The 14,155-nt window shown below is 52.5% G+C and overlaps 1 protein-coding gene across 2 annotated transcripts; it reads left to right on the top strand.

Annotated features, from left to right (window-relative positions):
- Window positions 1-451: 451 nt before the first annotated feature.
- On the top strand, window positions 452-10,890 carry Ap2s1 (adaptor-related protein complex 2, sigma 1 subunit). 2 transcript variants are annotated; one of them, XM_005413844.2, is made up of 5 exons: window positions 452-573; window positions 4,668-4,817; window positions 9,240-9,353; window positions 10,402-10,461; window positions 10,551-10,890. In XM_005413844.2, exons 1-5 carry the CDS (start codon window positions 571-573, stop codon window positions 10,650-10,652), a joined length of 429 nt encoding a protein of 142 aa, XP_005413901.1. In that variant the 5' UTR covers window positions 452-570; the 3' UTR covers window positions 10,653-10,890. The 2 variants fall into 2 exon arrangements, with proteins under 2 accessions (XP_005413901.1, XP_005413900.2); XM_005413843.2 differs by lacking the exon at window positions 452-573 and adding an exon at window positions 713-760.
- Window positions 10,891-14,155: the final 3,265 nt, after the last annotated feature.

Here is a 14,155-nt window from a genome sequence, read left to right as displayed (position 1 = left end):
TTAATTAAATAAAATAAAAAATAAATATAAATAGATAAATGAAAAGGGCTGGCGATGTAGTTCAGTGTGAAGGCTCTGGTTCAATATCCAGTGCCGATGGGGGACAGTAATACTGTATTTGTAGATCCCCAATGCAGTTCACTTAAAACTACTATTCCCAGCATGCCCTCTTCTCTAGCAGGTGAGTTCCGTGTTGGGGGGGCGGAAATGTACCAGACTACATTTCCCGAAATGCAAGGCTTTCTTTCCGGGCCGTCAATCACGTCGGGAATTGTAGCGGTTCGGAGTAAGCTTCGTCCACAACTCCCATCATGCACTTAGAACCTGGCTCCTTTGGTAAGAAAAGGACTGTCGTGCAGCATGCTAAGAGATGCGACTGACCCTTTCCCTCGCTTTCCGTTCGTCGGAGAAACCCCTTTGTGAAACTACAACTCCCAGAGGGTCGTGCGCGAGGGAGGCGGGCCTTTCTTCCGGAAGTCTTTCCAGCCCTGGGCACCCGAACTGCAGCCACAACCGGAGCCACCCAGTTGCCGAGGGACCTGGGCTGCTGGGGTCCGGACAGGGGTCGTCATGGTAACGGGGGCGTCACGCCCGGAACTGGCAGAGGGAGGGTCCCCGCGCAAACAGCCGAAGCTTGGTTTGGCACTGACGAGTCCCCCCCACCCCCCTGCGGCGGATGGTCTGGGCCAGGCGCGGGCTCTCGGGATTGGGGCCATCAGGGGCAGGGATGCGGGTTCAGGGCTTTGATTCTGCCCAGCGGGTGCGCTGGGTTCTCCAGGCTTGGGGACACAGGGCAAGGGGGGCGAGGAGAAGGCTGTGCGGGTGGGGGATACTGGAGGTTGTTGGGGGCCTGACAGAGAGAGGCAACTTGCGGGGCACGGGGTAGGGAGAAGGCCCTGGAGGTGGGAAGGAGGCATTGGACGGGAACGGGGACGCTGGAACAGGGAGCGAGTCTCCCTATAGGAGGGGTCTCCAGAGGTGGAGAGCTGGCATTGCAGGTGGAGAGGGGGTGTTGGCGCAGGAGCAGGAGACAGCTGAGGAGGGAGAATGTCAAGGGACTGGGCACTGGAGACCGGAAGTAGGCAACTGCGGGGAACCAGGGTCTAGGGGCAGGGAAAGCGTGGCGCCAAAGGAGAGAGGCTCGGAGGCCGTGGGCGCTAGAAATGAATGGGGAGCAGCTGAACTGATCTTTCCCAGAAGAGAGATCTAGGGGGCAGGGAGCAGGCTTGGAGGTGTGACACGGGGAGGAGGCTCTTGGAGCAGTGACTGAGGCCTGGACTTAGGGGGTACCCCTGAGCCCAGGTCGGGCTTTGGAATTGGGCAAGGGTTCTTTGGTCGGGGTTCCGGACAGGAGGTGACTGGGGGAGTGTCAGACTCGGGGTGAGTCTCCTCAAGGAACGGGATCCTTGGAGGCAGGATGCGATCTTTGTTTTTTTTCTGGTGGTGGTAGGTTTCTTTTCCTTTTTATACAGGGTCTTACTATTTAGTTCAGGCTGGCCTCAGACTCACACGAGTCCTCCTCCCTCAGTCTCCCAAGCGCTGGGATGCCAGGCGTGGGCTATCACGCCTGGCAAGATGCGATCTTTGGAAGAAGGAAGGCAGCCTTGGAGTCGGAGGGGCGATGTCTCCAGTGAAAGGCTCCTGAGGCTTGAGCGGGGACTGAAATTGAGAAGTGGAGGTCAAAAGGGACCAACTCCAAGGGAGAAGGCTTGGAGGCGAGGAAAGTTGGGGGCTTCCGGAGGGGCCAGCAGAGGGGTGAGGGTGCAGGAGGGAAGGAGACCTGGAGAGATAAAGACAAAGATAAAGATAAAGACAGAGATAAAGGTGGGAGTCTCCAGGGGGGTTGGGTATAAGAAGCAGCGATGTCAAGTCCCCACAGGGGCCCTGGGTCCCTGCTTGGCCCCAGGTGCGGCTACCTGGTGCCCTGCCGGCCTCCTCTCCCTTCCCCCTCACCCCTGCTGAGATAGGAAGTGGCTTTCCCTGGCTCAGCAGAAGGCATTCTTGGAATGAGCTTGTAAGATCCTGTTTCTGCCTACTTGCTGGGTAAGGACCTAGTGGAGTGTGTGAAGAATGAGGCTTAGGAAAGGAAGTGGGGTGCTATTAAAGGACGGGGCTCCCACAAGTTAGGGTAAGGGGGTTCGAGCAGAGCCTTTTAACTCTCAGGTCTTCCTTTCCCTGAGCCTTGGTTTTCCTTTCTTTTTTTTCTTTTTTTTTTTTTTGCGGTACCAGGAATCGAACTCACGACCTCACGCTTGCCAGGCAGGCCTTTACACCACTGAGCTATATCCCCAGCCCCGAGCCTTGGTTTTCTTATCTGTAAAATGGGCATCAGCATGCTAGGCCTCCTAGCTGGGTCCTATGTAACAAATTATAGTTGCTGCTAGGAGCTAGTGTTATATGACACTTAGAATACACCAGTCCCTGCACTACACCCTTGTCTTCATTGCCCTGTGCCTTAGTCTTATAAAGGAGGTGCTTAGTATGTCCATTGTATGGAAAGGGAAGCTGAGGCCCAGAGAGGTTAAAACATCAGCTCCGAACACACAGCAATAGTGGCCAGGATTCACTCTGGCTCTAGAGTCTGTGCTTTTAGCCACTCAAATGCCTCTCAGACATAATGATGGCTAATTTTATCAAGGGCCCCTGTGTAACAGGTACTGTGCTAAGCACTTGTGTCTTACTTTGTTTTGTGGTACTCATGGTGGAACCCAGGGCCTTGTCCTCGTGTATAGCAGGTGAGCGCTCTGCCACTGAGCTACATCCCCAACCCTTTTTAAAGTTTTATTTTGAGGCAGTGTCTCTGTGCTGGCTAATTTAGCCTTGTGCCTGTGCCCCTCCTGCCTCAGCCTCCTGAGTAGCTGAGATTACAGGGCTGCACCACCACGCCTGGCTTCTAAGTGTTTCTGACTGACTCTCAGTTTGCACAGTGGCTGTGATGACTTTTCAGAATTGTGACAACAAACTCTGCAGCCAGAACTGGTGAGAATCATAGCTAACACAGAGCGAGAGTTCTGAGGCAGGCCCCGCTCTGGGGCTTCTGCTTTGTCTCTGCTCACAGCAGCCTGAGGCACTGAGGTCACGGAGTGATAAAGAAGGACAGGTCGGGGTGTAGCTCAGTGGCAGAGCACTGGCCTGGCCTTGGGAAGCCTTGGGTTCTTTCCCCAGCACTGCAAAACAAAACAACAAAGGCAGGTGTTTGGAAAACAATTCCTGAAATAGTTCAACATAGAGCTTCTAAGGGGGCTGGGGATATAGCTCAGTGGCATAAGCGCCTGCCTGGCAAGCGCAAGGTTGTGAATTCGGTCCCTGGTACCGGAGGGAGAAAAAAAAAAAAAAAGTATAAAAAACAGAGCTTCTATGTGACCCAGCACTTCCTACTCCCAAGATTTTATGCAAAAACTGGGACTTAACTGCTCGTAGCAGCTTCTATCGTGATGGCCAGGAAGTAGAAGTGACCCAAATGCCCAGCCAGTGAGTGGATAAGCAGAGTCAGAGGCCATCATGTGGACGTTGTTCACCATAGAAAGGAACGAGGCTCTCCAGTGTGCTGCCCATGGCTGAGCCGGGTCCCCAGAGCCGAGTCCCCAGAGCCGCATCCGTGCAATCCCATTTGCGCGAAATGTCCAGAAAGGGCAAGTCCACAGGGGCAGGGGTGGGGTGGAGGGATAGGAGGTTTCTTTTGGGGTTAATAAGAATGTTCTGGCCAGGTATTGTGGTGCACACCTGCAATCCCAGCATTCAGGAGGCTGAGGCAGGAGGGTGACCAAGAGTTGGAGGCCAGCCTGGGTTACATAGTGAGACCCTGTCCCAGAAAACAAAAACAACAGCAAAATGTTTTGGAATTAGTGATGGTATTTGTACAACTACGAACATACTAAGGGGATATCCTGAAAATCATCAAACATTCTGCATTTTTACTGTGAGGATTTTGTGGTATTTCAGTTTCTTAAACAATGAGTAAGCCAAAAAAAAAAAAAAAATTAGTAAGCCAAAAAAGAAGAAGAAAAAGGGGAAGGAGAAGGAGAAAAATGGCAGAGCCAGGACTCAGACTGACAAAGTCTGAGTTACAAACATTTATTTAATTTATTTTGGTTATCTGAGTCAGGGTCTCGCTATATAGTTTATTTTTTTTTCCCACTGTGTAGTTTAGGTTGACGTTGAACTCACTATGTAGCCGGAGCTGACCTCACATTTGCAGCGATCCTCCTGCCTCTGCTTCCCAAATGCTGGGATCACAGGCGCACCATACCGGGCTGAGATAAATATACTGAGTGTCTTTGTTGTTGTTTTTGTTTTGTTTTGTTTTGATACGGAGTGTCTACCATGCACTGGCTACTGAGCCAAATTGATAAGTGTAGTTAACCTTCAAAACACTTTGGCAAAGGGCTGGGGATTTAGCTCAGCGGCACAGCTGAGCTGCCCGGCAAGCGCAAGGTCATGAGTTCGATTCCCGGTACTGGGAAAAAAAAAAACCACTTTGGCAAGATAGGTGTCCTCGGGGAACGTGTGTCGCCCATGCAGGAGGGAACAGGCTTGGTGGAGCCCAGGAGTCACCCACTAGGAGAAGGGATGTCGCTCCCCAGGCGTTGGAGGGACAAGGGCCTCTGCAGGGATGGGCGGGGCTCCCAGACCTCCGCCCTCACTTGCTCCTCCTCCTGCTCCCTCAGATCCGCTTCATTCTCATCCAGAACCGCGCGGGCAAGACACGCCTGGCCAAGTGGTACATGCAGTTCGATGACGACGAGAAACAGAAGCTGATCGAGGAGGTGCACGCCGTGGTCACCGTCCGAGACGCCAAGCACACCAACTTTGTGGAGGTGACCGGTCCCCGACCCTCCCACTCCCGTGTACCCCTACCCTCTTGGTCACCTCTTCCTCTCTTCTCTCCCTCAGCTGCTTATAGCCTTTTCCCTTCCCCTTCCTTTTTGGGTCCTGTTTGTTTTTATTTTTTTAAGACAGGGTCTTGCTCTGTAGTCCAGGTTGGTCTTCAGCTCACTATGTAGCCCAGGCTGGCCTGGAACTCAAGGCGATCCTCCTGCCTCAGCTTCCTGAATGCTGAGGTATGCACCACCATACTTGGCGTTTTTGGGTACTTTTCATTGTGAAAAGTTACAAATGTAGGGGCTGGGGATTTAGCTCAGTGGTGCAATGCCTATGTGGCCTCAAGTGCCTGAGGTCTTGAGTTCGATTCCCAGTACCCTCAAAAAAAGTTGCACACGTATAAACTAGCACAGAGAGGAAGGAGAGGACACTGAAGATCTATCCACCTCTAACTTAGCCTGTACTGGTATTACTATTTCACCTTCCTGCTGTACCCTGTTTATGTTTTTATCAAAGAGTTGTGTGATTGGTATTGTTGCTGTTGTCTTGCAATGCTGAGGATGAACCCAGGGCCTCACACAAGCTAGGCAAAGCGCTCTGCCAGTGAGCTACAGCCCCAGTCCTTTTCATTTTATTTATTTATTTACATTTTGTTTTTGTCTTTTTGAGACAGGGTCTCCCTATGCAGTTCAGGCTGGCCTTGAGCTCACTTTGTAGCCCAGGCTGGTCTCGAACTCACAGTGATCCTCCTGCCTCATCCTCCCGAGTGCTGGGATTACAAGCAAGTGCTGGGATTATAGTTTATTTTTTATTTTGAGACAAAGTTATGTTAGAATGGCCAGGCTGGGTTTGAACTTACTGTCCTCCTACCTCAGCCTCCGAAGTAGCTGGGATTACAGGTGTGCGCCACCACACCAAGGCTCCTATGACTCAGTTTTAATCTCTCCACCTTTTTTTTTTTCTCTCCACCTTTTATCCTGATGACATTTACCTGTTCAAGAGACCAGGCGGGGGCTGGGGGTGCAGCTCAAGGGTTCCGCCCCAGCACCACACACACACAAAAGAGACCGAATTCCTGTAGAGTTCAACAAATATTAAAATATTTTGGAGGGGTCTTTTGGTTTTGTTCTTTGAGACAAGGTCTTGCTGTGTAGCCCAGAAACTTGAGGTGACCCTCCTGCCTCATCCTCCCGAGTGCTGGGATTACAAGGGTGCCCCACCGTGCCCAGCAAAGCACTCAACAAAAATTAACCACAGGTTTCCTGCGTGTGACGCTGTTCTTGGCGCTGGGGAATCACAGTGAATGTATCACACATCTCTGCCCTCGCAGAGCTGACTTTCTGGCTGATAGGAGATGGACAGTAAAAGATATAGTATCTGGCGGCATTAAACAGCCACAAGAAAACTAAGCAGCTAAAGCGGGGGAAGGGTGCTGGGTGTGCAGGTTCACCTGGTTCCTTCAGGAAAGCATCCCTGCAAAGCGACTTCAGCCAAGGCCTGAAGGGGTTGCAGGGTGTGGCGCTGCCCTCTCCCAAGATTTCACGGGTTGGGGTGACTGCAGGGGGGCGGTGGAGAAGGATAGCAGGGCTGACGGGAGGGGCGGCATCTGGGGACGAGGAGGCCCGGGCAGTGCGGACGCGGGAGTTGCTGTACCCCAGTGGTGGCCGAGCTGAGGGGCGCTGGTGGCGGTGCGGTGGCAGAGGTGAGGCGGGGGAGGGTCTGTGCAGAGGCAGGGGTTGGAGGGGAGCAGGACCCTGAGGTGTGGGCATCTGGCAGCCAGGGGACGTGGGGCGCCGGGGCTGCTGCAGCGCTCCCTCATGGGTGGCCTTGGCCGAGAGGACCCGGGTGTCGGGATTCAGGCTCTTGCATTCATCTCTGATATTTCCCAGGTGTCTCCGGGGCCTGCCCCGCCAAGCCTGCTGCTGGGTTCTCCGCGGTGACTGCACGGCCTTGTGCTGCTTGCGGGCATCTCACATCCAGGGACAGACACAAGCCTGAGCCTGGCAGGGTGGCACACATCTGTAATCCCTGTGCTCTGGGAGGCTGAGGCAGGAGGATTGTGAGTTTGAGCCTAGCCTGGACAGTTTAACTCCTTAGCGAGACCCTGTCCCAAAAGAAAATAAAATTTAAAAAGGGCTGGAGATGTCGCTCAGTGCAGAGGCCCTGGGTTCCATCTCCAGTACAAAAAGAAAACACCCAAAAAGCAGAAGTAAGCCTGTCCCCAGATAGTAACCACCAGGATGCACAGGGCTAGAGGAAGGAAGGAGGCCGAGAGGCCTGGGAGTGTGGAGGGCGTCCTGGAGGAAGTATCAAGTGGAAATGAAACTAAGTTTTTCGTTTCATTTTTGAGGCAGGGTCTCACGGAAATAGTCCAGGCTGGCCTTGAACTCACTGTGTAGCCCAGGTTGGCCTTAGACTTGAAGGATCATCCTGCCTCAGCCTCCTCAGTGCTAGGATTACAGGCATGCACAGCCGCACTCGTTTCCCAGGGAATTTAGGACAAAGAAAGAGGAGGTGCCAGTCATTGTCAGGTCACTTGCCCATGGGTTGTGGGAGGCATTACTGTAATATTAAAAAACAGAATCAGCGTGTAGAAATTAACAAAAGGAGGGGCTGGGGATATAGTTCAGTGGTATAAGCGCCTGCCTGGCAAGCGGAAAGTCACGAGTTCGATCCCCGGTACCGCAAAAAAAAAAAAAAAAAAAATAACAAAAGCGCCGAGTAGACGCTCTACGACTAATGTTGTCACCCACAGTCACCACTAGGTGGTGCCATACACACATCGCAGGCCTAGGTTTTGGCCAGTGTGTGTACTTTTACCCTAGTATGCGAGTCAGTAGCTGTATCTATCTTTCTCTTTTCTTTTTTCTTTTGGTGCTGGGCATGGAACCCAGGGCTTGCACATGCTGGGCCAGGCTCCACCACTGAGCTCCACCCCAACCCCTGTCAACCTCTTTACCTCCGCAGACTCAAAATCAATACATGTTCTGGCTCCGTGGGCTTGATATGTGTGTGTGTTATTATTCTAATATTTATAGATACCAGTTGGATGTCCCTTATCTGAAAATCTGAAATCCAAAATCCAAAAGTTTCTGTTGGAGATAGTTTCCCTAGGGAGCTCAGGCTGATATTGGATGCCTTGGCTCAGGTGATCCTCCTGCCTCAGCTTCCTGAATAGCTGAGAATTCAGTGTGTGCCATTGCACCCAGCTCAAAATCTGAAGCTTTTTTTTCCCCCAGCATAATAGCACACACCTGTAATCCCAGTACTCTGGGAGACTGAGGCAGGAGGATTGCAAATTTTAACCCAGCCTGGGGTATTTAGTGAGACTTTGTCTCAAATTAAAAACCAAAAAGGGGGGCTGAGGATTTAGCTCAGTGGCACAGCGCCTGCCTGGCAAGCACAAGGTCATGAGTTCGATTCCCAGTACCGGAAAAAAAAAACCAAAAGGGCTGGGAATGTAGCTCAGTATGGCGCCTCAGGTGCAAAACACAGTATCCCAGCCGGGCGTGGTGGTGCACACCTGTAATCCCAGCACTCAGGAGGCTGAGGCAGGTGGGTCATTACAAGTTTGAGACAAGCCTGGGCTACAAAGTGAATTCAAGACTAGCCTGAACTGCATAGTGAGACCCTGTCTCAAAAAGACTAAAAAAAAAAAGAACCCAGTACCCCAAGGGAAAAAAATCTAAGATACTTTGAGTATGGATAAGAAGCTCAAAAGGGCTGGGTGTGGTGGCGCATGCCTGTAATCCCAGCCTTGCGGGAGACTGAGGCAGGAGGATCATTGTGAGTTCGAGACCAGCCTGGACTACAAAGTGAGCTCAAGGCCAGCCTGAACTGCAGAGCGAGACCCTGTCTTAAAAAAAGACAAAGACAAAAAACAAAACAAAACTCTGAGATCTGAAACACTTCTAGGCCCCAGCCTCTGAGATAAAGACCCCTGCACAGGATCACGGGTATTGGGGTCCGTGAAGGCCCGGCCCGAACCATGGATGGAACCAGGCCCTGGTGCATGCTAGGCAAATGCTGTACTACCCAGCTCCATCCCCAGCACTTTTTTGAGACAGGGTCTTGCTAAGCTGCCCAGGCTTAGCTTGAACTTGAGAACTTCCTGCCTCAGCCTCTTGAGTAGCTGGGATTACAGATGTGCTCCTTGCCCTGGGCCCGGAGCACTCCTGACCATACTGCAGGCTCTGAGCAGACACCCACCCTCCTTGGGGTGCCTCCCGGACTCCTGGGCTCCCAGGGGATGTGGTCTCCTGCGGGACCCTTGCAGGGGTGCGGTGTCTCTGTATCCCTTCTCCACGGGCCCTGGGGGCAGGGCTGGGCACAGGCAAGGAGTGGGCTGAAGGTTTCGGCCCCTCCCTGCCTGGCGTGGGGTCCGAGGCCCCCCTCACCCATGGCCTCTCTGCCCGCAGTTCCGGAACTTCAAGATCATTTACCGACGCTACGCCGGCCTGTACTTCTGCATCTGCGTGGATGTCAGCGACAACAACCTGGCCTACCTGGAGGCCATCCACAACTTCGTGGAGGTGCGGGCACGGCCGCCCGGGGCCCTGGGGTGCGGGACGTCCCAGTCCTGTCCCTCCTGAACCCGCCCTGCCCACCGATGCCCTCAGCCTCACCTCTGTGTGTGTCTGTCTGTGTCTGTCCCTTCCTCCAGCTTCGCCTCTGCCTCAGTCTGGCTCCTCTCTCCCTTCCTTCCCTCCCTCCCTCCCTCCCTCTCTTTCTCTCTCTTTCTTTCTTTTCTTTTCTTTTCTTTTCTTTTTGGCTTTTTGAGACAGGGTCTTGCTAGTTTGACGTGAACTCACAAAGTAGCCCAGGCTGGCCTGGAACTCACAGTGATCTTCCTGCCTCAGCTTCCTGAGTGCTGGGAGTACAGGCCCGCGCCACCGCGCCCTACTTCCTTTTGTTTTTCTGAGACAGGGTCTTGGTACATAGCCCAGGCTGGCCTTGAGCTGTGGTCCTGACTTCTGCCATCTTTCTCTGGTCTCTCCCAGTGACCCCTGTTCTTGTATCTCTCCCTCACCGTCGTTGTCTGTCTTATCGTCTCTGTCTCTGTCTGTGTCTGTCTGTCTGTCTCTCAGATCTTTCTCTGTCCCTACTCTTAGTTTCTGTTATTTTGTGTGTGTCTGTCTGTCTTTTTTGAGACAGGGTCTCAATATGCAGTTCAGGCTGACATTGAGCTCACTTTGTAGCCCAGGCTGGTCTCAAACTTGCAAGATGTTCCTGCCTCAGCCTCCCAAGTGCTAGGATTATAGGCGTGCACCACCACGCCTGGCAGTTTCTCTTATTTTTGTTTTTGATTTTTTGTCTTTTTGAGACAGGGTCATGCTGTGTAGCCCAGGCTGGCCTCATACTCACCGAGATCCTCCTGCCTTAGCCTCATGAGCAGCTGAGATTATAGGCGTGGATAACATGGGCCACTGCTCTTGCTCGGCCTTCTCTCCGTGGTCATTTTGACCCCTGTTGCTCTATGTTTCCCGTCCCTCCCCTTGGGGTCTCTTTCCCGGTCCCCCTCGTCCCCGCCTCTCTGGCTCCCTCCTGGCCTGTCTCACCGCACCCGTGTCCCTCGCCCAGGTCTTGAACGAGTATTTCCACAACGTCTGTGAGCTGGACCTGGTGTTCAACTTCTACAAGGTAGGCTCCCACCGGGCAGGGAGGCCGCGGGGGCTGGGGCTGTCCCTGCTGCCCCGTCCCGCTCACGGCCGCCCCTGCCCACGGCGCAGGTTTATACGGTGGTGGACGAGATGTTCCTGGCGGGCGAGATCCGAGAGACGAGCCAGACAAAGGTGCTGAAGCAGCTGCTGATGCTGCAGTCCCTGGAGTGAGGCGGCCGCCCTCAGCCCGGCTGCTGCCCGCTCCCGGCCTGGCCCGCCTGGCAGCCGCCCTGGAGGAAGGACCCTGGCAGGGGCCTGGGTCACCAGGGAGGACGCCGCACCCTGCCGCCTCCGGGCCCCAGCGTGGGCACAGGAGGCCACCCCGTGTGTCCTGAGTAACTGTGCCATTGTCGTGTGATGCTGTGAGTGTGTGCGCGGAGCCCCCAATAAACCTGCGTTCCTGCCTGGCCTTGCTGTCTTTGAGCCCCTGACTGTCTGCCTGAAGAACCTAGCCTTGACCTCAGTCCATCAGCAAGCCAGTCAACAAACAACCCTCTCTTGCTGAGCAAGGTGGGGGGACCCCAGCACCTGGCAGACCTGCTCCTGCTTGCAAAGGGCCCCCAAACTGTAAGGGGTGACAGATTTAGACACCAAGCGCTTGCCACTAAACTAACTACACTCAGAGCTAACACTTAGCAGCACCAAGACTCTCCCAGGCCTTGTTCTGAGTGACTGACATGGACCACCGTGCACTTGACCCTCGAAAGCATATAAGGAAGGGACTTTTATTGTCCCCTATTTTTCAGATGAGGTCACTGAATTAAAAGACTTGCCCAGTTCCTATAGCCAGTCAGCACTGAGCTGGTTTATTTGAAGCAGGTTCCTTTCAGTTTTTTGAGTCTTGCTATGTAGCCCAGGCCAGCCTTGAACTTACAACAATCCTGCCTCAGCCTCCTGAGTACTGGGATTATAGTATTCGAACTGTACTACTATGCTCAGTGAAATAAAAACTTGCCAATGTGGTGTTGCACACCTGTAATCCACAAGTTCAAGGCTACCTTGAGCTATGTAGTACATTCAAGGCCAGTCTGAACTACATAGCAAGACTGCTTAAAAAAAAAAAAAAAAATAGGTGTGGTGGCTCACGCCTGTAATCCCGGCATTGCAGAGGCTGAGGCAGGAGGATCTCTGCAAGTTTGAGGCCAGCCTAGGCTACAAGGTGAGTTCAAGGCCAGCCTGAACTGTACAGCGAGACCCTGTGTTGAAAAGAAAAGAAGGGCTGGGGATATAGCTCAGTGGCACAGTTCCTGCCTGGCAAGTGCAAGGACCTGAGTTCAATTCCTGGTACCAAAAAGAAAAGCTCTTACCTCACCCACATTTGAGGATTTTAAGCTGTAGGAAGGTTTTGGTCGTGCCCGATGTTTGTGAGCAGGCATTTATTGTACAAACATCAAGTGCCTACTCTGCGAGGCCCCGTCAGAGACACAAAGGGAGACAGTGAGCACAAGAGCTCTAACTATCATCTTGGATTTTGGGGTTTTTTGTGTTTTATTTTTTTCTAATACTGAGGATAAAACCCGGGATCCCATGTGTGCCAGGCAGCGCTCTGGTGCAGAGCTGTACCTCCAGCCTTTTTTAAATTTTCATTTTGAGTCACAGTCTTAAAGTTGCTCAGGATAGTTTCAAACCTGTGATCTTCCTGCCTCAGCCTCTTGTGTGCACCTGCCCCTGTTCATAATCATTTTGTACATGGAGAAGCTGACAGGTGCGTGCCTTTACATCAGACTTTTTATATCTATAAATACAACAGTGCATTAGCTTCTATTGCTTCTGTCACAGTTACATAATGGCTTAAAAAAAACCCACAGATTTTTCATTTTATAATTCTGGAAGTAAGAAGCCTGAGCTGGCCATGGTGAAGCATACTTGTAATCCCAGCACTTGAGAGGCTGAGGTGGAAAGATTGCTGAGTTCAAGGCCAGCCTAGGCTGCATACATAGTAAGACGCCGTCTCATTTTTTAAAAAAAGCAAAAAACCAGCAACAAAAAAAAAACAGGCAGGAGGATCCCCATAAGAGGGAGGCCAGCCACAGTAAGACCCTGTCTCAAAAAACAGAAATTTGAAACAGTGGGCATGGTCTCTACTACTCGGGAAGCTGAGGCAGGAGGGTTCCTTGAGCCCACGAGTGAGAGGCCAGCATGAGCAACACAGCGAGATCCTGTCTTGGAAGGAAGGAAAGGGGGGAGGGCGGGGGGAGGGGAGCTCTGCCCTGGCCCCCCTCCCTGCAGGCTGACCCCACGGCTAATTACTGCACCTCCTGTGCTGCTGCCAGGAGGGCAAACGGGGCGGCCACTTGGACAGCAGCCGGCAGCTTGTCGCAGAGGTAAATACACCTTCCTGGTGACTCAGCGGCCCCACACTGGCTTGTTTAACCAAGAGAAATAAAAACTTGTGCACACACACGACCTTAGCTGCTTTATTCACAGTAGCCAAACGCTGGAGCACAGCCAGATGTCCATTTACTGATGACGTGGTGAGCCAGACGTGCTCCGTCCACAGCCGAGTAACATCCGCCATAAAAAAGAACTAAAGCAGGGCATGTGGTCCACGCCTGTGATCCCAGCACCCGGGAGCCTGATCCAGGAGGATCACAGATTTGAGCCCAGCCTGGGAAACTTAGAGACTTGGGAGACTCTGTCTCGAAATTTAAAAAAAAAAAAAAAAAAAAAAAAAAGGGATGGAGGGCAAAGTTGCTTGATTGCCCAAGCCGGGCTCTAACATGGGATCGTCCTGCCTCAGCCTTCCGGAGTGCAGCATTGCAGATGTGCATCATGGCACCTGGCTGACAGCATGCAGTCACTGTCGGGTAGGGTGCCCTGGTGTGGCTGGCTGTGAAGGGCCTGGGACTCACTGCTTGGCATGTGTGGGGTTTTATGGGGAGAGCGGGGCCATGAGCCAGCTCTGCTGACACCTGCGCTCTGGACTTTGAGCCCCGAACTCTCTGGAGACAGCCATTTCCGTTGTTGAAGCTGGAGTTTTGGGTCCTTTGTCCACATGCCTCAGAAACAAAGATCTACAGAAAGGCAAGGTAATTCCAAGGACAAAAGCTAGATCAGAAATCAAGATTCAGCATTTGCAACCAGGGAACATGGTACCCCTGTAACAGTGGAGAGCAGGTGGCCAGGACAGCCCTAGAAAAGCCCAGAGACAGGGCGCTCACCAAGCCGGAGAGAACTGGGGCTTCCTTTGCAGTACTAGGGGTTAAATCCAGGGCCTCATGCAAGCTGGGCAAGTGTGCTACCCCCAAGCTGTACCCCAGCCCTCTGATAAATGACAGAAGCTACCTTCAGGTCACTGAGGAAGGAGGAAGCACATAAAAAGCAGTAAACACCCCTATCTCAAAATCGAAAAAAAAAAAAAAAGAAAGAAAAAGAAAAGGCCTGGGCATGTAGCTCAGTGTGATGGTCTAGGTTTAATCCCCAGTACTAGGGAAAGAATGTAAAGAACTTCCTTATTGTGGTTATAGAGAAGGATTTCTTAGGATACAAAGAGTACTAACCAGCCGGGCGTGGTGGTGCACGCCTGTTATTTCAGCTCTTGGGAGGCTGAGGCAGGAGAACTGCCACAAGTTTGAGGCCGACCTGGGCTACATAGTTCAAGGTCAGCCTGAGCTACAGAGTACTGTCCATAAAAGAAAAGCCTAATCAGTTCAGCTGCATTGGAAGCAATATGC

The sequence above is a fragment of the Chinchilla lanigera genome, unplaced genomic scaffold (assembly GCF_000276665.1).
Source record: "Chinchilla lanigera isolate Chin_1 unplaced genomic scaffold, ChiLan1.0 scaffold00173, whole genome shotgun sequence".
Lineage (NCBI taxonomy): Eukaryota > Metazoa > Chordata > Mammalia > Rodentia > Chinchillidae > Chinchilla > Chinchilla lanigera.
The sequence above is the reverse complement of the archived record's forward strand: the minus strand, read 5'-3'. Positions and strand labels throughout refer to the sequence as shown.